The following is a 27,603-nucleotide window of genomic DNA, read 5'->3' as shown; positions in this document are numbered from 1 at the left end:
TTTTTTTTTTCTGCCTCTGATTCCTTTTACTTGGTAAAGTCTTGCGGGCACAAAGCAGCCTTTCGCACATCTACTTGCAAACACACGCACACATATGAATATGTTTTGGGATTTTTGAATCCGTCAGGACAAATCTCCCTAATCTGGGACGAAACAACAAAACAAAATCCCCCAGAAATACTCAGGCGGGCCCATCATTCACACATGCACCAGTGGATCAAAACAATACCAAGAGGGAAACAAACAAAAAAACAATGCAGACCTTCACTTTCAGGAGGAGATAATGGAAAAGGTCAGACTATTAGGACAATCCTCTAACACACACATACATATACAGAGTGTATTACTTTGCCTCTTTAAGAGTCTTGTGTGGCCTTCAAGTGCTAAAACTTCACAGGTTTCTCTCTCATCCTTATGAGCATGTACACAAAAATAAAAAAGAAAGAGCCGACCTTGTCTCACCTCCACTTAACAAACCCTCTCCATCTCAATTCCTAATGTTCTAATTCCACTAATCACCTGGCCACTTAGTACACACACACAGACACACACAGACACACACACACACACCCCTCTCCCTAACACAAAAACACATAATGGCTCACCACTCTTTAGCAATACTACCTAACCTTGACCATCGCACACACACGCGTGCCACAATAATAGGCCTGGCCACCTGACAATCCTCTACCTAACCATGACCATTTAGCACAAAATTGGCCACCTTTCTCTATCATTACATTTAATTAGCTGTGATTAATCAGCTGCCAATTATACCAAACACAGTCTAAAGAGAGACACCACTCTGGACTACCACTTGACGCTCTCACAGGGGCCGAAAAAAAGCATTTGTGTGGTTGAGTGTGCGTGTTTGCATATTTGAGTGATGGATATGATTCTGTTTGAGTTGTGTATATCACCTGAGCACAACGTCCATCGTCATGCAAAGCAGAACGAGTGACAGTTCAGGAGTGGACTTTCTGTTCGGACTTTGATCTAAAAAACATCATCGACCTGTGCTGTTGAAAATGTACCGTCTCAGTAACTTCCTCATTATTCTCCACTAAACTGACACCTGTGAGGATCGAAGGTCTCCAGCGCTCAGCTGATTCTGCTTCAACGTTGCATTAATCAATACCATTAGATAAACGATGTGCAAAGTGAAAAGGTTAATCTGACTCTCCAGCTCTCAAAATCTCACTGTTTTCTCTTTCCTGGGTTTTAAAGTTCCTCTCCAAACTTATTTATGCTATACAACAGGGGTGTCAAACGTGCAAAAAGTTCTTCTTTTTATTTATAGCTTATCATACTATTATTTTACTGGTCCGGCCCACTTGAGATCCAATTGTACTGTTTGTGGCCCCTGAACTAAAATGAGTTTGACACCCCTGCTATACAACATGGTTTTAACTATGTAAAAACACTGTGCTACGATTGATATTTTCATTAAAAAGTGAAAAACTTTGAAAAACCAGGTCTGAAAGCAGATCAACTACTACTTCCTATCTGAGAAACCTGGATCATGCCTTTCTGCAGCATGTCATCCCCTCTTTCCTGCCTCTCTCTCACTGTCCCTGTCATAATAAAGCCAAAAATGGGCAAGAAATAACTCAGATTAGGTCTTTAATGTAACATCTAAAAGCTGTCTGTCTGCAAGTGGAGATGCTTCATCCATACTTTATCTTTCATAGATCTGCTGGTTTAACTTCACACTGTGTCCATAGAAAACCAGCCAAGCTAAAAACCCAACAGATGGGGTGACGCGGTTGAGCTTTTGTCACTCTAACCTGCGTCAGCTCGTACATCTGTAAGTCTATTTTACGAGGCATCGCCAATCTCACACACACACACACACACACACACACACCACTGGCATGTAGCTGACTCTTTGTTATAAGTAGGATAACAGCCATACAATCTAGCAGAAGTGGAATGAGAGCCACAATAATAACAACATGTCAGTAATATTTAAGAGGGTTTGGAAATCCTCAAGAGGGACAAATCCCTCTTTTAGTGCACAACAGGACATGAGAGAGGGTTCGGAGCGAGGGAGTTAAGGTATTTTCTTCTCTCTCGTTTTGTTCTCATCCTGATCAGAAAACATAATGGCCTTGTTTCCCTTCCTCTTATGTCAGGCTCATCCCTCTATTCATTTAATCATCAATCTCTCTGTCCTGCTATCCAGTCCCTGACCACCCATCCTTTTTTTTTATCCATGTGAAAATCGCTTCTTATCTGCCTGCTCTGCCTCTCTATTTTTCTCACACTAATCTACAGGGTTTTATAGCAGGACTTAAGATGACAAAGATATAAATATTCATGAAATATTCAGGTCAGATGAGCTACAGAGACAGATAAAATAAAATAAAAAATAAAAAAAAGTTTGGCAATCCCATCCTGCGTGGCCTCGGTGGCTCCTGACAGTCATGCAGAGGATTTTTTTTGTTTTATTTATATAACTATTTTTCCATCAGGTGGCTCATCTACGATTGAGAATCTAATTATCTGTTGAGATCAGACACAGCCAAGTGGCAGTCAAACAACAAACCGTGGATGCTTCAAATAGAGAGGCGAGAGCTGTTCACTTTGGCCGTTTCACAGTTTGTGAAGTGGAACCAGAATATGAATGAAAGCTCTCGTGTCTCAATCTGTTCCAGCCGAGGGGACGGAAACTAAAACAAAAGGTACATGACTGCTGGGAATTAACTAGATTTTAGTAAAGTGCGGCAGAAACTCAAACACAAAAAACACCACTCTTCCTTTCATACAGCCGGAAAAATAAGTATTGAACGCGTCAACATTTTCCGCAGAAAACATATTTCTAATAGAGCTATTGACATGACATTTTCACCAGATGCCGGCATCAACCCAAGTAATGCACACATACAAAGAAATACAAACATTTAAATCCATAAATTAAGTAATGTGTAATAAAGCCACTGGAAAGCCACGAAAGCAGCTGGAGTCTTTCAGTGCAAAGTAATATCAGCTGGTTTAATCCAAACTGACGCCTATAAAAAGGTTTCTCATCACCAAGGTGTCACACAAGAGGCGACTCATGATGGGGAAAAGCAAACAGCTCCCTCAAGACCTTCAGAAACGTATGTTGCAGAACAAACTGATGGCATTGGCTACAGACGTGTCTGAATGCACCGTTTTATCCGTTAGTGCCGTTTATCCAGAACTAAAAAGAACATTTTACCAGAAACTGGCCACGACCAGGTGCTCCTCACAAGATTTCTGACAGAGTCAAAAGAGAACTAAGAAGAGTCGTCCAAGAGCCAAGGAGCCCTGACAGAGAGCTGTAGAGAGGCCTGCAATTAGCAGGTACAGTTGTTTAAAAGAAAAACAATGAGTAATGCATTTAACCACCATGGCCTCTATGCATGCTCACCATCCAAGTCTATTGACGCGTTCAATACTTATTTTCTCACCTACTCACCTCTTTACCTTAGCTTTTAAGTCCTCTTGATCTTTGTTTTACTGTTTTGATCTTTTTGTTGGTTGCTGCTTTTGTTCTGTCTATCACGTAATTATTTGTATTATTCCTTTATTTTTTAACTGTACACATTACTTTGGTCAACTTAGGTTATTTTTAAATGTGCTCTATAAATAAACTTGATTGATTGATTATTTTCCCCACTGTATTTGAGTTTGCAGCAGTGGAAATCAAACCCCGTTAATATTCATTGATAGAGTTTTTCATTTGAGCACCAATATGTCATTCAAGTTTAAAGAAACGATATAAATGAAGGTGATGTAGGAACTTTTCATAGACGTTATGTCCTTGGCAGTGAGCTACATGGTTTGCTAAATGAGTGTGCGTTTACCTCGATGATCTTCCGAGCCTCTCGGTAGCGGCCCGTCTGCAGGAAGGCGAAGTAAAGATCGTACAGCATGTTCATCTCCCCTCGCTCCTGACTCATGAAGTCCATGGCTGAGGAAGCAGGAAGACGGGCGGGTGGGGAAACAGAGCAGAGAGAGGTCGAGAATTAAAAAAAAAAAAAAAGACTACAAGGTGAACAAACACACCACACACTTCATGCTTTCTCTCTGAATCCATTATTTGGCACAATGTCCCAGGCACAAAACAGCCGTATCAAGCTGCTCTCAAACAAACATGCACACATATACACACACACACACACACACACAAGAGTCCCGAATGAAAGCCTAAGCTCTCCTGGTAAACTTCCTAAAGCGCTCTGCTCAGCGTTATGCATTATCTCTGTCCAGCAGCTTCAGGACAGGTACCACACACACACACACACACACACACACACAGCAAAACTTTCAGTTATCCAGCATATTCAGCAAAGCAGAGGAAGAAAGAATAATCCCTCTCCCTTTTTACTTGTGTCATCTGAAGTCAACTGAAAGAACAATGTGCCCAAAATGCAAAGTCACACGCGTTCTGGGCGGCAATCACTCACAAATTAATTTTTTAGGGTCACGATCTAAATGTAGGAAAAATCTGCAGGAAGGTTTCAGACTACATTTTGGTCCTCAGTGTTTCATTATCTGCACATCCTGACCCGACACGCTGGTGAAAGACTGAACCGCACATCGGCTCATTAATGGAACCAATTCATTCACTCTCCCTCCGCCACGTCTCAGGTTCCTGTCGACATGTCCGGGTTAAAAGCATGTTTGGTGACCTCTTCTTCTCCGAATCGCAGGAAAAGCTCTGGATTTTATTTTCCCCCATTGATGCTCGAGCTCAAACTAAGGTCAGGCATGTGAGTAAGACAAGCCTCGTCGTGCTTTTAGCGTGTTTTGGACCGCTGAAGGTCGGCCTGTTCTGTTGGAAGGGTTCATGTTTGATGCTTCCAGTGCATTTTTTTCCTTTTGCTTTTCATTCCAAAGGGAGGATTTTAAAGGTGGATTTTCATACTGTACCGTCCGCGCTCCGCATGTGGCAACAGATCAGAGCGAGCCACAACGGCGCGGCGGCACTTACATCCTCATGTACTCACACCGGCGTCAGATTTAAAGTTCACGTTACACATCACCTCTCTCTACTTCATACGAGAGAGTCGGAGTCTGAATAATTTGTTATTTCAAGATGCGCTGATTGGCGCTGGTTAGCACGCCGGCCTCTGTCGGAAAATCGTTGGAAAGAAGTCATTTTAGTTTTTATGAGGGTGAATCTAAGGGTCTGTCACCTTTTTGGAGGGAGGGGGGGCAGAGATGAGGGTTGTAGGTGAGGATGTGGAGAGGTGCTTCACTGCACGGTTTCAACCTTTATGCACTCCAGAGCCACTTGGCCCCTGCGGCACATTGAACTTGACCTTTTCACCGCTGCCGCTGTTCAAACCGCGATCTGCCAACGCGCTTCACCTTGACCCCCGGGGCTGAACCGCTCTCACGCTTTCAGGATTGTTGGCACTTGTTAACGTCGTGCACATTTAACACAAACACCGCACACACGGCCGTTCTGGATTTACGACTCTTTAACTCTTCACGTTTGAGGGGCTGGAGCCGGCAGATGCTCGCGGCTTTGCTTGGCGACCTACCGCGGCTGATGATCGACGCTGTCAATTGATTGATTGAGTGTGTGTGTATGTGTGTGTGTGTAGGGGCTAAGCGGATAAAAACGTGTAAAACCTTTCTGCAGCAGTTCGGTGTCTCCTTTCTCCACCAGGCCGACCAGGATGTCGTGGATGCGAGGCATGTGCTTGTAGCGCTTCTGACACTCCAGCGCTGCCTCCAGAGCTCCAGGCAGGTCCTTCCTGCAGGTACACACACACACACACACACACACACACAGAGGGAGGAGAGGAGGAGAGGGGGGGAGAGAGAGCGGAGAGCAAGTAAGATGTCAGGTCTGTCCAATCAGACATGTACAGAATTGTGTTGGCGGAGAATGGAGAGTGTATCACGGGGTGTTAACCCTGCGACCTCCCATTCAAGCACCGTGACCCACCACAACAATACGGGCCTTTGAATTCATGACAGCACAACCAGTGGGTGATGAAGCCTTTTGGCCCCAATACATCATTCTCACACAATCAGGCACACACTCTCTCTCTCTCTCTCTCACACACACACCTGTCTGCAAGTGGCTAATGTCCCTCTGGACAGGCTTTTAGAGGGGAAGCAATGCAACGGACAAAAGGACCGCGCTGATCTTTACCCTCTCTGCTCGGCTCCTCTCACATCTTCCCAACTTCTCTCCCTCTTTCTCCTCCTTTTGTCCTCCGCGGCTCCCTCTGACCCCTCATTTCCTCTTCTCTCATTTCCCTTTTCCACCTGATCTTCTCTCTCTCTCTCTCTCTCTCTCTCTCTCTCTATCTCTTTTCCTTTCTTCCCGCTCTTTTTCTCCTTCGCCGATCCTCCTTTTTGATTCCATGCTGTCAGCTTTCACTCCCCCTCCGACGACCTCGCCCCCCAGCTGGGCAATTTAGCAGAAATATGGCAACAATATTAGACCCCCCCGCCCCCCCTCAACCACCAGTAGAAGATCACTCCCTTCATCTCATGTCATCCCTTTCTTGCTCGGTCCACCCCCCCCCTCCATCCCCTCCGACCACCTCACTCAGCCCATCCCTCACAAGCGGACGAACAAACAAAAGAGTGTGTGGAGAGAGGATGAGTGCGCCTGATGGAGTGATAACGAGAGAAGTAGAGAGACAGAGATGCGGGGGAAAGGAAGCAAAAGAACGAGAGAGGGAAGAGGGAGGGAGGGAGGGAGAGAGAGAGACCACTTCAATCCCCTCTATTGTGACAGCGCTGCCATCAATCTGTTGATTGGGTAATTACCATGTCAATCACACAGAGGTCAAAGCAGATAGGGCATCCATGGGGGAGGCAGGGGGCAGAGTGAGTGAGTGAGAAAGAGACGGAGAGATGCACAGGGAGAGAGAGAGATTGAGAGTGAACATGTATAATTTCTGAAGTGTTTTCTCCTCGTATCAATTAGACAAAGCGGATAAGAGAAATATGCCCGTAAAGACCAACAAACCAGAAAAAAAAGAAAGAAAAAAAAAAACAGGAAATGGTTATGACCTTGAGTTCGGCTCCTGTGAGGCAGGAGCAGAGGAGGAGAGCGGATGGAGGGAGGAAGAATGGCGTGATTAGGGTTGGAAGGTAAAGAGGTCCGCTAATTGAAATGAAGAGGGACAACATTATTCAGCTGCGCCAGTCAAGAGGCTGTTCAACCACACAACAGTCTGATTGAACAACACAGAAGAGAGACTAAGAGATTTTTGAAAATGAGAGAAAGAGCGTGGAGGTAGAACGAGACCGAGGAGGGAGTGGGGACGACATGGGCATGCAATTTTGTCCCAAAAAAAAAAGAAAAAAAAGAATAAAAGGGACAAGGACGAGGTAAAAAAAAAGTCCAGAGCGCTGCTTTTTTAATTACCATAATGTGGCGTATGTGCACAGGGGAACATGGCTTCTCTCCCTGGAGCCCAAGTCATGTTGGTGGATGTTTCAAAACTCCCTCTCCACTTTTGTTTCATCCCTTCTATCTGTCCACCCCATTCATTCCTCCATCAAGCTCCTCCACATCTACTTATAATCCCTCCTTCCTAATGAGACATCTTTTTTATTTAAAAAAAAAAAAAAACACCCCATCACTCTTGGCAAAAAAAAAAAAAAAAAAGAAGAAGAAGGGCCTGGCGTTGCAATTACACCCCCCTCAACCCCACTCCCCCCCCTCTCTCCGCCTGCCGATCCACCCCAAAAAAAGAGCTAAGGATGTCGAAAGATGGATAATTTCCCCTAGGTACAATTTAACTGTCACTTTGCGTTGCCATTTACTGCGGCGCGCAGCCCTGTTAATGTCCCCAACTTTGCATGTCAGCCACTTTCCAGCCAATTAAGCCCTGAAAAAATAACGAGCGCTTTGCTCGGTGGAAACCTGAAGGATTAGACAAGGAAGCTCATTTCATCTCACTCCCACCCCCCTCCCCACCCTCCTCCTCCTCCTCTCCTTTCTTTCTCTCCCTCTCCATCCCCTTCTTTTGTTCGTCGGAGATCGGCAGGCCTGTTATCAAGCCACTGTCCTCGCGTGGGGGAGGACGGGGTGTCGAAACGCAAATGAGGCCGTGATCATGACACCACTAGCCCCGCTGTTACATGTGCTGAAGAATGGCACTTACTAATGTTCACGCCAATACCCACACACTCATTATTTTTGCTTCTCAAGGGGGCGGTCAAACAAGCTGACAACACAACATTTGACACATTATCACCTTATGAAGTTGATGCGTCTTAGCTGGCGGACAGACAGACAGACGGCAACATTGAATTCATTTGGGGTGGCGTTTCTGGTCACATGACCAATTCAAATCCAGTATCCACCCCCTCTTTATCTCTCTGCAAAACTGTGAGGAGGATTTTTGGCTCTAGATGTTTCTTTTTCTTCATCAGGTAGAAGGAAAAAATGGGTAATGGGCGACGTTGGAAAACAAAAAAAAGGAGCTAAAAGAGGTTGTGTGCAACAAAATGAACAGTGAATAACATATTGTCTGTGTTGTCAGACCACAACCTTCCACATCTCCAGAAGATTCAACAGTTATACACTCATCTCTACAAGATGTTGTGTGTGTGATTGTGGTTGCCAGATATGGTCCAGATGTGGAAGCAGCAATCTGACAATCATGATGATGCGTATGGGCCAGATTTGGGCCGAATGCTGTGCCAGAAGAAAATGAACATAGGTCAGATTTATTTTGGCATCTGTGGGAAGTGATCGTCGACTATACAGAGCCGTGATCGGCTGGAGTTTACCCTCTAATGTCTTTCTCCATCTCCTCTTGTTCATCGTTCACCAATCACCAACCACTTCCTCCGCCTCATCCTCTGATTCACTTCACCTGTGGCTGCTGCTTCCCATCATCTGCTGCTGAAAATGTCAATTTTTCGGCGTGTTTCTGGACTCACTTAAACTCCATGTACGCACAAGACAAGAGCAAGGAGTGGGAGTGGGAGTGAATGAGGCAGTTTCCTCTGCTCCACTCATCTCTCCACCTCCCTCCTCCTCTCGCTACTCTACCGCCACCGTTGCCGTCTTATCATACGTGTCCTGCCACCAGTGCCAGCTCTTCTCATTAGCATTTCCTGTCGCTAATCATTTCCATAAGGATGCAGAAACCCCGAGCTAGCTGCCATGCCAGCTAACATGGTAGCTGGTTAGCTGCTCACACAATGCTGAGCGGACGACGGGCGTGAAGGCTACTGACGGGGCGGTGCGTGTGATGGGCTGTCAAGGGGCTAATCTGCCGGAGAAGTGTTCATTAAGTCATTAGCGCTGACGCAGCGATGAGACGGGTGCAGGCGAGAGTGATGCCTGCTTTGTCCTCTTTTTATCACTTCTCCTCCGTCCCTCCTCCTCTCCACTGTCTGTTTGTCCGCTGACTGACGGAATGAAAAAGGTGGAGAGACGCAGGGATGGAGATAAAAGATTGGAAAAAAAAAAGAGAGACAGGAGATACGTACAACTGGAGCACATAAGTCAAGTGTCTTCGTGCTTGAACCAGACCTGGAGCTTGAGGCTGGAGCTGCTTTTCTCTCTCTCTCAGCCATTTCATCACACATTTTCTGCATCATCTTCACAGCAGAGAGATTCATGAAATGATTAATTTCCAAAAAAGGCCTTTTAACACCGAGGGTTTGGCGATGAAACGAAGAATATCGCAGCCTTACATGTCATTTTGTTGACGCCAGTGAAAACTAGAGCAAGTGAAAAGAAACAGCGATGATTAGTGTCACGACCGTGATTAGTTTCTCTCTGTGAAGCTGCGGTTTTCCCCACACTAGACTTTCTGACGGAGCTTATTTACTCGTTATTCATCTAAACCATTTTCAAGGCTGAAACCAACGTTTGAGATGAGCCATTCACTCATTTTCCGACTCCTGCGGAGAGAAATCTCCTCAATCAAAAAGTTGGTTCAGAGTGAAAATGAGACGAGCTTCAAGAAAGATATCCATTCTTTGAGGCATCTGAAACAGTCCAAACAGTCTGCTGCTGTCTTCAGGTGGAAAGTGAGATCACTCTACCTGCGCATCAGCTTTGTCGACTATTTCCAAGTGTTTAACAACTTAGCAGCCAGCTACACACACACAGATGCAGCAGCAGCAGCAGCAGCAGCACAGATGATGGTTGAACAGCAGCTTGTTCACTTTGTGTTCATTAGTGTACGTTCACTGCAGTATCATTTGGAGGAAGTACAACTGGCACTTGATTTGTGAACATGGCCGTGGTAAGCTGGTGTGTGTCTGTTTGTGTGTATATGTGTGTGTGTGTGTGTTTTGGCTGCTGTTGATGACCCAGAAGTAAATTAGCCTGCTAATCTCACAGAGGCAGTGATTAACGAGTGAACCTGGAAACTCTGTTTGTGCCAGAGACCAGACTTACAGCAAAACAAACAGCGGCAGGGGAGCACCAGAGTGTGTGTGATAGTCTGAGCTCATGTGTGTGTCTGTGTGTGTGCATGAGCTTCATTTGCAAAGGTTTACCTCTGCTGCAGCATGTACACTTCAAGTAAACAGTGTGTATGAAAGCATGTGCAGGTCATGTGTGTGTAGCGGCGGCGCGGCCCCTGACGGCGCTCTGCGTGCCTGTGTTAAATCCAGCAATTAGTGCTCTGTACATAATTAACATGCTAATGAGCTGATCTACTTAAAAGCTGCTCTGACAAATCAAACACACACACACATACACATAAAAACAGAGTAATACACACCAACACAGGCAGATACACTCTGAATGGAGCCGAGGGGTGGGGCGATACCAGTGACCTTTTAGCCCGTGTTTGGTAATGGTCATTTGCATATTTGTATTATGGGAAGAAGCATCAATGTCTCTATCTTTCACACACACATACACACACACACACTCTTCCACCTTGGAGTACAGCGGTGGGCGTTTCAGGAGATCAGGGGTGGGGGCTCATGAGAGAGGTTGCAGCTGGTGGATCCTCAAACAAACAAAACCTGGCTCTAACAACATGTGCGCACACACACACACATAAATGAGCAATTTTCACATCCTCTCTCTGTCTGAATCGCTGACCCAGAACGTCACCTCGGCTATGATCACAGGGAGGGATGACTGACTCATTGAGACCCACATACATACACACACACCTGGCAACTGGATTTGGATGATGATGAAGACACAAATATGACAACAACACTGAGCTTTGTGGCCGCTCAGTGGAGCAACAGAGAGAAATAATGACACAAAGATAGAAATAAAATAAAAGTTTCAGTGTTAAAGGTTCAACATTTTGGCAAATTGGCTCATTGCCATAATCCCTATAGTTTTAGCAGTAGGTTCGTTACCTTTATTTGTCGGTGCAAGCTATTTTTAGAACGGCGGAGCAGAGCCGCGAGCTGCTCAGAGCTACGCTACGGAGGCTAATGGGATTTCTTGGTTTCCCTCATCAAACTCATCAAATACACAATCCAACAACTCCAAAACGCTCTGGTGGACAAGTTGTGACCTGCACATTCACCACACTATGATATAATAACAGAACGTTACGAGACAGAGTTGTTTTCGAAGCAAATGCAGAGTCTGCTTGCTGAAAAACTGTCCCTGAAGGCACCGTGCATCAGCATTGGAGTTGTTGGATTGTGTATTTGATGAGTTTGATGAGGGAAACCAAGAAATTCCACTAGCCTCCATAGCGTAGCTCTGAGCAGCTCACGGCTCTGCTCCGCCGTTCTAAAAACAGCTTTCACTGACAATTAAAGGTAACGAACCTACTGCTATGACTATAGGGATTATGGCAATGGGCCAATTTGCCAAAATGTTGAACTATCCCTTTAAATCTGAAAACCAAAGCGTGATTGTACGAATCTGTGTGTTTGCGCTCCGTGGCCGTCGTACCTCTCCAGGTAGGCGGTGATCAGAGGGGAGCAGAGATTGGCCGAGGGCTTGGCCAGGCCGAGGGTGAAGATGGTGTCCTGCAGCTGCTGGATGACGGCGGCGCCGCCTTTGGTCACTAAGGTGTTGAGAAGGTGGAAGAGCATGGTGACGTGCGCGTCGTTCAGCGCCACCTCCTTCTCTTTCATCTCCTTCAGGACGTCTACGGCCTCTGTGACGGAGGAAAGGGAGGATGAGAAGACAAAGAGAAAGAAAATCTGTGAATGCTCCTCTAACCCCGACACTGTGTGCGACGCTTTGGGTGGATGAGATGTGAAACACTTTCAACCTCTCGATCAAAACAGGGGAAAGCGAGAGAGGACTCGGAGGTAACGACGACAGGATGAAGGGAAAGAACAAAAGACAAGGAGAAAGAGAGATAACTCAGAGAGATGAAGAGAGAGAAAGCGAGAGGTGGGCAGAGCTTGGCTGAGAGAAGAGTAGGGTGTGTGAATATGATAAAAGGCCCCTTTAGCTAATTCCATGTGGGGAAAACAAACCCATATTAAAACAGCATTTTGCGCCCAGCGGGGATGAAAATCCAACCCCGTATAATGCCAACTCTGCGCTAATTGCTACTTGCGGTTTTCTAAACGAGACTACAATTACCAGACCCCTACAATGGAGGCCGGCTTTTTGCCGTGGCCATGTGGAAAGCACTTGGGGGGCTAAATTATAGGTATGTGGCGACAAGGGCCCACAGTGGCCCCAGTGAGACCCCGGTAAGCGGGCTGAGGGGTGGATCGGTTTGGTCAAGTCCAGCCGGTAATGGAGGGCTTTTTACTGGGCCACGCGCCCATCTGGCCAACACTAGGGGCTAAATGGTGAAAAGTGTGTGTATGTGTGTGTGTGTGTGCATATGTGGTGTATCAGAGTAAGGTAATTAAGATGCGTTTACTGTCTATTTAGACAGCTCCTAATGGGTTGACAGCGATACAGCCGCTCTCCACCACAGATACTAATCTATACAGCATGACCGCGAGGAAAGGAGGAGATGGAGAGACGCAGAAACGCAGAATATATTTGAATAATGTGCATGAAGCCATGGCACTCTTTCCTCCTTGTGTTGTGTGAAAACTGGCAAAAAGACAGAAGCAGCAAAGGAAATAAAGTTATAGAGAACAATGTGGGTTTAATGACACAAACACCTGGAAATATAACAAAACCCCTCCACTGGAAACACACATACACAAACAAACGCACACACTTGTAGGATGAGGGACAGGGCCACTGGTGAGTGCTTTGGCATCCTAATTTCAGTCTGTCTCTCCCTCTCTCCACCTCTCTGTGCCAGTTGTTATGGCAATGGGAACCAAAAGCTGTCACAGATTTAATGGGACAGAGGAAAATACAGGATGGAAAGGTGGAGTAAAGGTGACTGTAGTGGGGAGGAGGAGGGAGGGGTGAAGCTTGTCAGAGGTAAAAGTTACTAAACCTAAAGTTACTGGCAATAAATGATGGAAACAGAACAGATCACAGACTCCGACTCTCCCTTTTCTCTTGTAGGCCGACCAGCTTCACTTCCTTCAGTAAACATGAGCGGAGAAGAGACTGGTTCATGCTGCAGGTTTTGGAAAGTCTCACCACTTCTCTACGATCAGGATGTTTCTGTATTTCAGCTTTAACGCTTAACAATCCTTTTAAAATACGCCTGATCTGTTATTTTCTATTCAAAGTCATTTATTCAACAGGTGCCGGAGCGGTGAGGTGAGGTCGCCCTGTTATTGATGTCTACTTATATTCAGGTCAATAGTGTGAAAACAGGAAAAAAGACACCGACAACAAAGCGTTGCAAAAGAGAAAAAAGCCGATCAGCTGTGAATAACTGCTCCATAATGAGCTGATCTGTTGTCACGTCTGTGCTGTTTATCAGTTCAGATGTAACTTATTATCTCTCTCCGTCTCTCTCCATGTCTCCTCCCTCCCTCCCCCCCCCTTCTATCCATACCTCTCTCCATCAGTCTGACAGACCCGCTAATCACTGAGACCAGTGGCTTGGAGTTGATCTGCCCAAATGGAGCCACAACTAGCTACCATCCCCTCCGTCCACCGTCCAAACCCCCGCTCCCCTCCCCCCCCTGCCAGCTCTCCCTTTATCCGTCCGTTTAGACAGTATGCATATCCATCAGCTCAGCCGAGCATCGCGGCCAGCAAAGCGAGCCAGTGCACACACACAGACACACACACACACACACACACACACACACACACACACACACATGGATGGGGAGGCAGACAGGCCAGGTAAACAGACATCACACAGCCCAATGGTTTATCTAATGTTCCATGACTTGACTGCTAGTGATGTCTCTTTCCCAAACACACACACACACACACACACACACACATACACACACACACACACACACGTATTTCCACAACCAACTAAAGCCAAGAACAAGTTGTATTTACCAAAGTGGGAGGATGGACAGATGAAGGCAGAGGGGGCAAGGGCAGGTCAAAGAGACGCTTGCTGATAGATGAGAGGTGTATTTAAAAACATGGAGGGAGAGAGAAGCACAGGTAGGAAGAGGAGGAGGAAGAGGAGGAAGAGGAGGAGGAGGTGTAGGTGGTGTTCAGCTCCCTTGAAGCCCACGACCCACTGGGTCTCAGGGGGAATCGATTCATTCTACCATTACTGTAAAAGAACCTTTATAAAGATCCACAAAAATTACTTTATTGTGTACGTTCAATAGGAAACGTGTTGCATATGATTTGTATCTTCAGAAATGTTAAAACTGTTGTTGATAAATGTTATGATGATCTATCTGAGGGTCTCTATCTATATCTGTTGTAGTTTATAACCACTGAACTTATCACAGCACAAGTTACGATTGATCATTATATATTGGTTTTATTTGATGAGGATGGTAGCAAGCCAAGGACTCATAATAGGATCATTTGAACAGGATTACATAAACGTGCATGTATAGGAGGGAGGTGCAGTTTTTCCCCATAATAATGCAGATGTGAATGCAGCTTAATAATATGAGGTTCAACATTTCACAACAGCTCACAGGTGCATATTATGATTTTGAGGGGAACCTGGGACAATGATAGTGGGATATAGAGCACACACATCCAAAATATTACAGGTGCAGGACTAACATACAAGTAGACTTTTTGAAAAAGGGGTGAAACCTGCACAATGTTTATTGTAGGTTAAAAGATCAACGTTTCGATCGCATAGTTTCTGACGAAGACCTATGTGATCGAAACGTTGATCTTTTAGCCTACAATAAACATTTGAGGAGCTACAACAGTGTGCGGTCTTCACCCCTTTTTCAAAAAACCTGGGACAATGAACCTCTTAATAAATAAAAGGCACTGTTTTTACTTCTGGATGTCGTGTCTCTGTTGTTCTGTGCTTGTACTTTTACATATGTTGAAGTGCGGTAGGTCTGTGTTTGAAAGTCATCGGTTTATAAGCAAAAGGAAGTCATTACAGGGAACTGCAGAAGAGGAGAGGTGGAGGTAAGGAAGTTGACGTAAAATCAAAGTTGGCTGGTGAGGTGGGACTGGATTCTTTGAACCAAGGGGCGAAAACAACAGAGCCATTAGAGAGGGCGAGAAATAAAGCGAGATGCCAGGAAACATGATCTTCAACTGGGCCTGGTGTGTGCTGGAAGCCGGGCAGACCAGCGTCTGGGTGGGGACAGGCTAACATCAAGGTTAGCCATGTGTGCTAATGTGGCTGACAAGCGTCCCCTCCATATGCACACTCTGGCTAATGGCAAATGCGTTAGCGCTGCCTATACACACACCCCGAAACACACACACACACACAGATGGACACACCAACCGCCGAGCCCACCAAATGCCTTTTGCTTGAATTCACATGCAAATTTGTGTGTCGCTCTGTGTGTGTGTGTGTGTTTGTGTGTGTGTGTGTGTGAAATGCTCAAGCACTTCGGTAGACATGATCTGCCATTAGCATCAAGGCGGATTTCAATAATTCTGGAAAAATACACACAGTCCTGTAATTTTCCCCCTCTCTCATTTCTAACTGACGTGAATGTGTGTCCATGTGTGTGTGTGTGTGTGTGTGTGTGGAGGGGGGGTGAGAGAATGACACGCTTGGCGACAGAACAGGGGGAGAGAGGGTCAGATAGAGAGACAGAGACGGAGACAGAGGGAGCGCGGAGGAAGGGGAGGAGAGGACGGACAGGGGAAACATTTTGCCTGTCATTGTGTGCAAAAAGCAGAGCGGCAAAACTGATGGTAATTGGGTCTTCGATGGGCTGAAGGAAACCCACCGTAGCATTCTGGAAATGGCCGGCTAATGTGGTTTGGAGGGAGGGAGGGAGGGAGGAAGACAGATTGTGACAGAGTTGGTGACACACACACACACACACAAACACACATCTGTAGGCCTTTTTAAGTTCAGGCCTGATCTCGTTTGATCCGGCTTACTGTCAGAGAAAAAGTAGTAAGGAACTAAGCGCACTAGTGGGATTAGTCAATTAATTAATCAACACAACACAAACACACAATAATTCAGATAATCAATTAATTTTCCTGAAGTAGGAAGGATATCATCTGTGGAGTTTGGACCAGTTTGGAAAAGCAACTTCAGCTCTGAAAAGTTTTTACTCATCAGACACTTGATAGTCTTCTTAATGCTTAATAAAAAAATATAAAAAACAATAACCAATTGTAGGAGCCATAATTTATAGATGTAGAAATAGATTGAGATTTAGATTTAATTTCATAGTTTGTATTTTTGATCTATGTGTTGTATATCTATAGTGTAGAGTTTGACGGCCTCAGTTGGACATGAGAGCGGTGAAAGGGAGCATAGTTTCTCTACGGAGTGAAGGAGTGATGGATGTACAGTAAATTGATTTTTCTTTAAGTAAACGTATGTTTTTGAAACGGATACATCTCACGTCGTTCATTCTTGTACGAAACCCTGCCTTTCATGCCTCTCACGTGGCTTTGACACCATGAAGGAAAGCCACGACACACACAATGATCAATTGATAATTCAGCATGAGGAACCTACCTTCCACTCTGGCGTTCTTGGAGAGCGCCTTGACCAGGGCGATGTATTTACTGGCATCCAGCACTATTGATGAGTCCTTACGACTCCTGGAGACGGGGACAGAGGAGGAGGAGAGAGAGAGAGAGAGAGAGAGAGACAGACTGGATTAATGCGGCCCACTTAGAGTAATGCAGCTCATCTACGGCACAGCTGGACTTCAATTTGATGCTGAAACCAGAGGGTGAGTGGCGAGAAAAAGAAACGAGGGAGGAAGACGGTGCCGAGTTTCCTGTGTTCCCGCCTGGTCGACGACGGAGGGGCATTAATGTCTCCCCTAATACAAGTCAAGTTAAACTTTAATGGCCTACTACTGGTCACAGCATTGCTTTATATATATACGTATATGTGTGTGTGTGTGTTAGTGTGTGTGTGTCCTGCTCCACTCACAGTTCCCTCTTCAGGTTGAGCGCCTCCTCCACATTGTCGTGGTGACAGCACTGGTTGATGAGGGTGGCGTAGCTGCCGACTGTCATCTCATCCTCGTTCTGCTGCTTCAGCTCAAGGGCGCGCTGCAGGTTCTGATAGGAGGAGAGAAAAAACAAAAAACAATAAAAAACACACAAAAAAAAGGGACACGTCGTCTCAGGAGTAAAACGCAAAGACAAAAAAGTGAGTCATTTCCAAGAGGGAGACGAGGACGGAGTTTCCAAAACAATTCCTACCTCCTCTGCGCAGAGAGCCTGGATGAGCTGCTTGAGGACGCTGCCCAACGGTTTGTTCTCCGCTTTCAGCTCCACCACCTTCTGCTCAAGCGCCTGCAACTTCACCTCAATTCCCTGATGGACGGCGACATGAGACGTGTTTATGACCAAACACACACAAACACACACCACATGTGTACTATGCCTTGTTCTGATAAACATTCGTCACCACAAGATTTTAATTACTCACGGTTGAAACAATGAAGTGATTTGTGGTTCTCTATTAATTATTCATTCAAGCTGAAGCGACATTAATTTCACAGATATAAGTGGGAGTGAAGATCAATTATGTTGCATCACACTGTCCTACTCACAGTGGGACGGGGAGCAGCTGTGCCGATGGACGCTCTGTCTTTGGGATCCACCAGGGTGATCACATCCTAATAGTACACACACAAACACAGAGTTAACATCTGGAAACATCTGCAGTAAGCAGAATAGTGCAGTGAGTAGTACAAATACACAAAGTACAGGTATGAGGTCTGTTTCTTAAAGGGATAGTTCAACATTTTAGCAAATTGGCCCATTGCCATAATCGCTATAGTCTTAGCAGTAGGTTTGTTATCTTTAATTGTCGGTGCAAGCTATTTTTAGAACGGCGGAGCAGAGCCGCGAGCTGCTCAGAGCTACGCTACGGAGGCTAATGGGATTTCTTGGTTTCCCTCATCAAACTCATCACAATCCAACTCCAAAACGCTCTCGTGGACAAGTTGTGACCTGCACATTCACCACGCTATGAGATAATAACGGAACATTATGAGACGGAGTTGTTTTCCAGGTAAATGCAGAGACTGCTTGCTGAAAAACTGTCCCTGAAGGCAACGCGGTTTTGCATGAATTTACCTCCAATTTGCCAAAATGTTGAACTATCCCTTTAAGTAATCTAACTCAAAGTTGCTACATCTGTCTGGAGGTGAAGCTCTGTACCTTGATGAGCTCTGGGACGTGGTACGACTTGAGGAGGTTCCTGATGCCTCTGTAGATGTTTAGTGAAATGGTTATATTCTGCAGAGGAGAGGAGAAAAAGGAGAGAAATCAGCATCTTCAGAGGTTTTTATACTGTTAGCTGGAGAAACAAGACAGACAAAATGCATCTGTATCTGCATCAAGTGTTTGTTCGCTTTTTTTTTTAAAGGAAGGAGGAATCAAAGGATAAAATGACTGACAAATGAATTGATAATTAAAATAATCATTAGTTGTTTTAGTTGTTCTTCAACAGACAATAGCGATTCATGTTAATCACACATCAGTTCTACCAGGATAAACATTTATTGAATGTAATAAAAGAGCTACACTGAGTCGTTTCAGACACAGAAGCTCCCACTGAGCTCCCACTGATCCTTCGTGCATGAGCATTTCACTACCCAAGTATAATTCGATTTCAGAGCATCTCCAGGGTCTGATTTGGCAAATTGTCTCCGCAGCATCCTCAATAACTCGACGGATGATACCGTTGTTTTCCTGTTTATGATTACACTGTTTGATTGAAGCTGTTCGATTCAGCTCCTCCGAAAAAGGTTTCGACGTTGGAACCAGGAAACTGTTTGACTGAACCACAACCGGCCAGTTAAGACAGACGGACCTTTGACTAAAGAGTGTAAAACATGATTTAATCTTCTACAACATGTCTGGACTCTGGACGGCCCAACTCAAACCGTCGCTCTTCGGAAATGGAGCAGAGGGAGGAGGAGGATGTGCGAGCGTAGACTGAAGCGTGTCTGTGTGTGTTGTGAATAATCCGAGTGTGATTACACACTGCAAATCATCTCAGATCAGAGTGTGTAAGCTCCTTTAAAGCAGGAAGGTTATGAATGAACTGGATATGAAGTATATTGGTGTATGAATGTATGGTATGGTTTGTGTGAGGGGTGAGATTCTTGAATCTGAATTCTGATTTTTGGGGCTACGATTTGATTCAAAATCGATTTTCGATTCAAAATGATTTGATTCATAATGATTTCTGCTTCAGTCTATCAGTGTGCAAAGGATCCTCATGATCTACTCCAGTCTGCTTTGCAAGACAGAATGACTAAAGTGTCTTTTTCACATTTATTGAGTTTTAAACATGTATCCATGCTTAGATGGAATTGTTGAAACTGTTGCATAAAAGCAATATCACATATTACTTAAGTAACAAAATTAAAAAGTGCCTCTTTATTAAAAAAAATAGTGCAGTTAAACATGTTGCAGGAAATGGAGGCCGACAGCCAGCAGATTTGTTTCATTTTTTTATTTTTTAAAATCCATTTTGGGACATTTTATATTGATTCTGAATCGTATTAAATGAGAATTGCGATTCTTATGTGAATCGTTTTTTTGGCACACCCCTAGTGTGTGTGTGTTTACAGTGACATCATCAGTGTGTGTACCTGAGCGTGCAGTTGACTGAAGAAATTCCTCAGTTTGTCTTCCTGTGCCTGCACCTCCTGCTCTGACATGCTGTCCATCAGGTTGTACAAGAAGAAGGACGCCGCATCTGGACAGGATAGAAACACACACACACACGTGACGCACACAGACACACACAGAGAGTGAGCAGTTATCTTGGGAATAAACTTCATTTGCCACTGTGTCAGTCACTGCATCCATTTGTGCATTTATACTGTTTTTTCCCCCGTAACCTCTGCAGAGTGTGTGTTTGTGTGTCCTTTCTGCTGACAGAGGCTGCGGTGTGAGTGAATGTGCGACGGCTGGCAGTGACAGCCTCCTCTTACTTCAACTCTCTCACACACACACACACACACACACAGACACACACACACTCACAGACAATCGCAGATGTCGTCTAACGGGATGTGACATGGATAACAGTCTCCATCGCTCCCACCAGCAAACACACACACACACACACCAGTCTCAACGCTGGGGACGCTCTGTGACACACACACTGATGCAGAGCGACATTAACACTCCACACACACACACACACACACACAGCCAGGCCAGAGACACAGTCCTGCATCCACACACACACACACACACACACACACGCTCTCATACACTTTAACTACTCAGCGCTGTGTCAGCAGCCAGGCTCTGTTTCCTCAGATGCAGAGGGCAGGTCCTTTCACTCTCACACACCTGCACGTAAACACACACACAGGCTTCATGACAAGGAGCGGACCGGTCAGCAGTCTGCTGCTAATGAGACTGAGCACAAACACACACACAAATATACACACACGGATACACAAATATACACGCACACAAACCACAAAACACTTACACACAGGGCACTTTTCTGTCATGTGAATTATAGCTGGAAAGTGACGGAGACAGACACTGCAGAGGCTGCAGTCTGCAAGTATGATTACTGATATGTGATGGATACACACACATACACCCTTCTCTCTCTTTCTCACCTACACACACACACACACACACACACACACACACACACACACACACACACACACGGATACTGATGGATATGTACTTTCCAACCTGCCTGTGTTAACAGCGTATAAATCTGTCCTTACCAGCAGGATTGGAGGTTTCATTGGAGAAGCGCTTGTCTTTGTATAAGAGATCAGTAATCTGGAGAAAAAGAAGAACATATTAAACACAAAGACACACAAACACACACACACATCCCTTGAGAAAACACAGTACATTAACACCTCTTAATGGACGAATTAAGCATGTTTCTTTTGTCTATATGTTCACTGTGCCATAAGGAGATTTAGATAAAGGGTAGCAGATGGCACTTGTCATACTGTATATGTTCCCTAAATCTAACTCTGTAGGGAACAGATGGTGAGAAAATAGGTTATTACAGCCCCTCTATTGTGAGGAAGAAACAAAGAAAAAGCAGTTTTAGATGTAAAGATTCAGAGGAGTTTAAGAAAACAAAGAGGAAAAATCCTGTTTGTTGGTTTGTTAGTTTGTTCTGATACTCGATTCTCCACAGATGTTGAAACGCTGCGGGCGGCTCTCGCTCAGGTCTTACCTTCACCATGCTCTCCACGTCGTCACACCTGCAGGGGGCAGTAGAGGACAAGACATGAGCAGCCGGTCCAACATGCATCATCACATCACAGGTCAACAAGACTCCCAACGAGGAGGAACAGGGTTCATTCATTTTCTCATAAGCAACAGTGCATTTTGCTTTTAGGCCGCAAAACAGTTACATTTCTGAAAGTTACATTCTCTGAGGAGACACCACCACACACAAACACGCACACTTCCAAAGCACCTTTACTGTCCTCACTTGTCTTTTTCTCTGCTGCTTATTTCAATGAATGCTTCTGGAGGAAACTCACAATCTGTAGATTTTAAGTTCCTCTCAGTTTCCTTTTTTGTGAACTTTTGCCCCCCTTAATGATCTGTCTAACATCAAAAACCCTCAAATAACAATTTTGAGAAATATGCTGTTTATTGTGAAATACTTCTGGTGAAACAGAGATTTATTTTTATTTTTATTATTCTATTTCACCTCAATTTGCATGGAATTCCCTCTGAATTGCATATTATTAATTTTCTAATATAAAAAAAAAACATTGAGATAAATGAGTTTAGATTAATGAATGAATAAATTTTCTGACAGCAAATGGGATTTGTTTTAAGTACCCATAATACTGAGTGTGTCATGCTGACATAGCTACTGAACTGACAGTGTAGTACAATACAAAACATCGAGGAAAAGCGACAGATCTCTCAGTCTGACACCCTCGATCCCACAGCACAAGAGAGAGGAGAGACGGCAGCACAAAAGCCTGGGAAGCCACAAAAGACACATTCTCGTACACAAAGACGCGAACACACATGCGGGCTAAATGATGACAACGTGTGACATTTCTGGCGTTGTCAGCGAGTTGCTGGAGATGAGGAGAGACGGGGAGATGAGAGGAGAAGAGAGAAGAGGAGGTCTTTAATGATTAAATTATCCCCTGACCTTGTCTTTGACAGGGGCAGGTCCCGCATTGCAATGACACGGCACTCGCGCACACGCACTCGCACACGCGCGCACTCCACAAGTGACAAGCCCAATTATGACCCTGTCAGGCAACCTAACAGTCAGAAGCATGTGTAGGTGTGTGTGTGTGTGTGCGTGTGTGTGTGCGTGTGCATTCATGCAATGTGAGCAGAGCAAACTGAGGAAAGGAAGCCGATTCAGCCACACACAAAAAAAAGACGGACAAATAGTGAATAAACTGACTTCATATACACAAACAAAAGCCTCATGCACAAGACACGACAATATCTGCACCAACAATCTGGTAACCTATGATAGTTAGGTTTAAAATGAGAATAAACTCTGCTGTTGAAACCACTGTCTATTCACATGAAGCTGCAGATCTCTCACGAAAAAAAAATAAAGAGTTGTTTTGCTTTGTGTCCTTGAACTGGTGTTAAGTTAACTTCTTAACTGTGTCGCCGTGAGCAGAACATTCAATGCTGCTATTAATTTCATAACCTTTGCTGTCTTAATAGGATACATTGCACCGTATTATCTTCATTTCATCCATCACGGTGGTTAGATTATTAACTCTCACTGTTAATTATCACATCAGCCACAACAAAGAATAAAAGTGGCAGAAAAGGAAAAAAAAATTCAAAGTTTGGCTCGACCGAGTTTATTCTGGCTTTTTTTTTCTTTTCTTTTTTTTTTTTGAGTGGTAGAAATAAGTTTGAGCCCTGCAGACACGTCAGCACTTTTCTCTGCGACTCACCTCCGGCCGCGCTCAGGGGGCCGCAGTGTGTTTTTTAGTGTGTGGGCGTGTGGTGTTAAACTGTAAATATTCATAAACACCCTTTCAACAAAAGCCCACAGGTCAGACCCCGGTCCTGAGGCTAACTGTGTGTGTGTGTGTGTGTCTGAGAGAGTTTGTGCGATCAGTCTGGGGGTTTGTTTGGGTATATGGGGCAGTGGTGGGCATCTGCTAATTTACATATCTCCCACGGTGCTTTGGGGGGGGCGAGAGCTGAGGGATGATGGCCTCCATATGCATGAGGCTTTGTGCGTGCGCATGTGTGTGTTTGTGTGTGTGTGCATGTGTGATGGAGTGTTTTTTTTCCCTGCAGCTGCCCATACACAGACACTGTAGATGATGATGGTGGTGTGATAGGATGCACATGTCATATTCATAGCATATGCCGCAGTGACCTCCAATAATGCTACAGGCCTCCCTTAAACGCCAGTCAGGAGTTATGAGGCAAAAATGTGGAGAAATGTGGAATATGAAATGATGGAGGACACACACACACAGACACACGCAGACACACACAGAGAGACACAGATGACCGGCTAATTGACTCACTTTTTGAAGCCCTGGATGAGGCTGCCACGGAAACTGATGTGATCCAGTGCAGGGAAGGAGGGATCTGACACTGGAAGTGACAGAAAGAGAGTGATTACAAAGAAAGAAAAGACACAAACAACCTATTGCGCAGCCAGGACCAAAACTAATCGCTACTCTGACTCTTTTATCCCATCCTCTATCAGGCTTCTGAATAAGATTGTCATGCGTAGGTAGGTTAGTTTGGTTCTTTTCTCCTTTTTATTTTTTATTTTTTTACTTGCTTAAGTGTATGTGTGTGTGCGTGTAGGGGCACACCATATCTTAGCTTATTTCCCCTGGCTCTTAAATGTTGAGTGTCAATTTGAATGTGTTGCTGAGACTCTTTTCACGTCATGCTGGTTGTGGTATTGTATTGTCCTTTGTTTATTTATGTATTTATTCACCATGGCTAGGTGCAACTGCAAACTGAATTGCCCATTGGGATCAATAAAGTTTTCTCTCTCTCTCTCTCTCTCTCTCTCTGTTCATGAACTACTCCCTGTGACTAACAATGTGATTATATGTGTGGAATATAACGCTGGTAACCTCGTCATGTCCACAGTTTCAACTATTCAACTTTACTTGATTTAAGCCTCAAGTAGTTTTTTTTTTTTTTGCCAAGTCAGTGTGGTGTTATATGATGATGATGATGTATGATGTCATATTCAATGTGGCAAGCTGATCGACGATGATTGAAATCGAAGGGATAACAAATAGAGAAATGTCTGCACGCCCTGAGAAGTCCACACTGTTTCTGGTCGATGCCACTGTCGCTACAAGTACAAACGTTAATTAACAAAATGGAGCAGGTGACAGTGAGCGGTTTACAGTCCCTTGGCTGTTTAAAAAATGGCAGATTCGACCATTTTCTCTGACACCTTAGTGCCTCAGTTCACTTGGAGCCATGACAGAGGTGGCACCGCCCCTCTCATAACCATACAGTAAGTAGATATATGAGCCCAGTTGAACCAGTGCAATGCAGTGGAGAAGAGCTCAAACCTCAGGCCTCTAATGCTGACCACTGTGCTGCTAAACCAGCTCTGCAATAACTGCCTAGTAGTTGTATGGAGCTAACAGCACTGCATAATGCTTGTGTGTTTTAACAAAACATAATGATGTCACAGTGAAGTTGATCTTTGACCATTTGAATATGAGATAAAATGTCATCACTTCATCATTTTTTTCTCAGTCAGAAAAACCTGTGGACGGAAAACCTGAATACAAAATGTCTCCGGGTTCGAACTGATGACCAATCAAACGCCTATTTCTTTAACCTGACAGTCCAAACTATGGATCTATTATAAGAGATTATACGATGATAATATAAAACATCCATGGTCCAAAACCCAAGAAATATAAAAGTGAAGATTTCCACAATACCAATTTTCACTAACAATTATTCTACCAATCCTTTGTAGACCTGGTATGAGGGGCAGTGGGTGGAATCTAATTCAATCTGAAAAATGCCAGATCCAAGGTCACATCATTGAATTGCTTAAAGCCCAAAAAGTCAAAACAGAGCAACTTTAAATGATACAAAACTGAAAAAGGCTTGAAATTCTTTAAATTTATGAAGGTGAAAGCCGAAAGGGTTTGGTATTTCTTGACTAATAAAGTTTTTAAATGAAGTGTTTGAGGCTGTTCTGTGATTCTGGTTATACCACACAGTGAAGAGAAACAGGAAATGTTGAAAAACACTGACGAATTTCTTCATGTGAAGTGAAAAAAAAAAATCATTGGAGACACTGTGAAATACATGAAAAGGAAAGAGAGCGACATATGTGAAAAACCAGCGGTGGATGTTTGAGACTAAAACGAGATGAAAGACAGAAAACAAGAAGAATCATCCATTATTTAACAGCCTTCTCTATCCCGTCCCTCCGCCGGTGGAGGCGCCTCTCGTTCTCGCTCTTTACATATTCACACAGACTAATCTCTTAAAAGGCCTGATGAGCACAGAGGAGTAAGTGGGCAAGTGTGTGTGTTTGTGCGTATGTGCATGTGTGTGTGTGTGTGTGTGTGTGTGTGTTAACACTGCGCCAATTAGCCTGCAGGCAAAGCTGCGATTTTTATGATGATGGATGCTCAAGATGCAGTCGAGCTTCTTTGGAATGTGTGTGTGTGTGTTTGTGTGTGTGTGTACTCACATAGCGTGTACATTTTGGCCAGGTTGCTCAGAGCCAATGTGCGAACCTCTAAACACAAGAAGGCCTCAGACGGCAAAGCAACACCTGCATCCTAAACAGAGAAAAATCACATTTTTGTCACACACAAAGTTTTTTTCAATGACCAAAATGTAAATATATATATATATATATATATATATATACTGTATATATAAAAAAAAAACTGGAACCTGGACTTTTTACCTTAAGGGCTTGCTGAGCTGCTTCTACGCTGGAGAAGACAGGGATGACGTAGTTGGTCAACATCTCGGTATCAGGAGACACATCGAGTTCCTTCATCCCCTTCATCACCTGCAGAACACCTGCAACACACACGCAAAAAGAAATTAGCATTTTCATTTAAATCAACTTTATCTCCCGGGAATGAAGGTTCAATAAGGAACAAAGAATATTTGAGACATTTGGATCAATAGTTGAATATGAATCCTAGAAATTCAGGATTCAGGAAGACAACAGTTTGTGTGCTTGTGTTTATTTTAATTGAATCACATGCTGCACTTTTACAGATACGCTCCGTTCACTCTCATGTTCAGGCCTGGAGCCGTGCAGCCGCGGTTTAAGTATGGGTCAAGAAATGAGCTGGCACATACTTTCTCTCACCCCTTCAAACACTCACACACCCTCCATCGACAAAATGCTAATGGCTGCTTCCCCCTCTGTCTCTCTCTCTCTACCTTGCACTGGTGGATACGTGTACATAAACATGCACTAGGCCTGAAGTGGACTCTTGCACAATTGCCCAGCTCTCCAGCAGAGCCCCGAGGTCCTGCCCCGGGGAAGGAGGCCAAAACAGCCACATGCATATGGAACAGCCACTCACACACACACACACTCAATATGCCCGCTGGTATGTGTGTGTTTGTGAGTGAGTGTGTGCACGTATGGAGGAGGAGGCACTGCAGCACTTTGCATATGTCTGGGAGCGTGGCCGCAGAAGAACATGGGCCTAAATGAGCGCAACACACAGGTCCTCGTGTGTGTTGCTATGCAGTTTTAGGACAGAAATATCAATACTTCTAAATGCGATATACGACCGCATCCAGTGCACCAATACACCTTGTTCCCATGCGGACTTCGGCAAACTACCGTGAAGTGCTTCTCTGAGTTGACACACCTCCAAATGCTGTGTGTATTTAATCCACTCAGGTTCTGAAACACACACACACATGCATGCATACACGCACAAATATATATATACACAGCTCTGTGTTTCTGCATCCTCCTGGGACGTGTGTGTTCACCTGGCAGTCTCTCTCCTCAGCTGAATAAAAGATGAGTCTGAGGCTTTTATATGCCATTAAAACCTGTGGCTGGGGCTGCACTACCCCAGGTATAGGGCTACCTGAACCACTCCATCCATCCAGCCCTTCCCCTCCATCCATATCACTCATTCATCATCTGCCCCCATCTCACTATCCATCTATCCTGCTTTCAAGAAAAAGTAAACAGGCGATCTTCCTCTTTCTTCTCAATGGAGGATCCGTCCATTCTGCCATCCATCCATCCACCC

At 44.6% G+C, this 27,603-nt stretch overlaps 1 protein-coding gene across 1 annotated transcript in view; it reads right to left on the bottom strand.

Annotated features, from left to right (window-relative positions):
• lrpprc (leucine-rich pentatricopeptide repeat containing) overlaps nucleotides 1-27,603 on the bottom strand; it is a gene marked incomplete at its 5' end in the record, with an annotated part of 63,102 nt that overhangs the window by 24,317 nt on the left and 11,182 nt on the right. The window contains 14 exons of the mRNA XM_083988087.1: nucleotides 3,831-3,937; nucleotides 5,608-5,732; nucleotides 11,846-12,053; nucleotides 16,887-16,972; nucleotides 17,313-17,443; nucleotides 17,588-17,701; nucleotides 17,941-18,006; nucleotides 18,554-18,631; nucleotides 19,996-20,102; nucleotides 21,106-21,163; nucleotides 21,576-21,603; nucleotides 23,887-23,956; nucleotides 26,055-26,145; nucleotides 26,277-26,395. Of these exons, the coding sequence (XP_083844213.1) occupies nucleotides 3,831-3,937; nucleotides 5,608-5,732; nucleotides 11,846-12,053; nucleotides 16,887-16,972; nucleotides 17,313-17,443; nucleotides 17,588-17,701; nucleotides 17,941-18,006; nucleotides 18,554-18,631; nucleotides 19,996-20,102; nucleotides 21,106-21,163; nucleotides 21,576-21,603; nucleotides 23,887-23,956; nucleotides 26,055-26,145; nucleotides 26,277-26,395 (1,388 nt within the window). The remainder of the gene's footprint in view (nucleotides 1-3,830; nucleotides 3,938-5,607; nucleotides 5,733-11,845; nucleotides 12,054-16,886; nucleotides 16,973-17,312; nucleotides 17,444-17,587; nucleotides 17,702-17,940; nucleotides 18,007-18,553; nucleotides 18,632-19,995; nucleotides 20,103-21,105; nucleotides 21,164-21,575; nucleotides 21,604-23,886; nucleotides 23,957-26,054; nucleotides 26,146-26,276; nucleotides 26,396-27,603) is intronic.

This window comes from Trachurus trachurus (assembly GCF_905171665.1).
Source record: "Trachurus trachurus genome assembly, chromosome: 15".
Lineage (NCBI taxonomy): Eukaryota > Metazoa > Chordata > Actinopteri > Carangiformes > Carangidae > Trachurus > Trachurus trachurus.
Note: the sequence above shows the minus strand (reverse complement) of the source record. Positions and strands in the feature narration are given on the sequence as shown.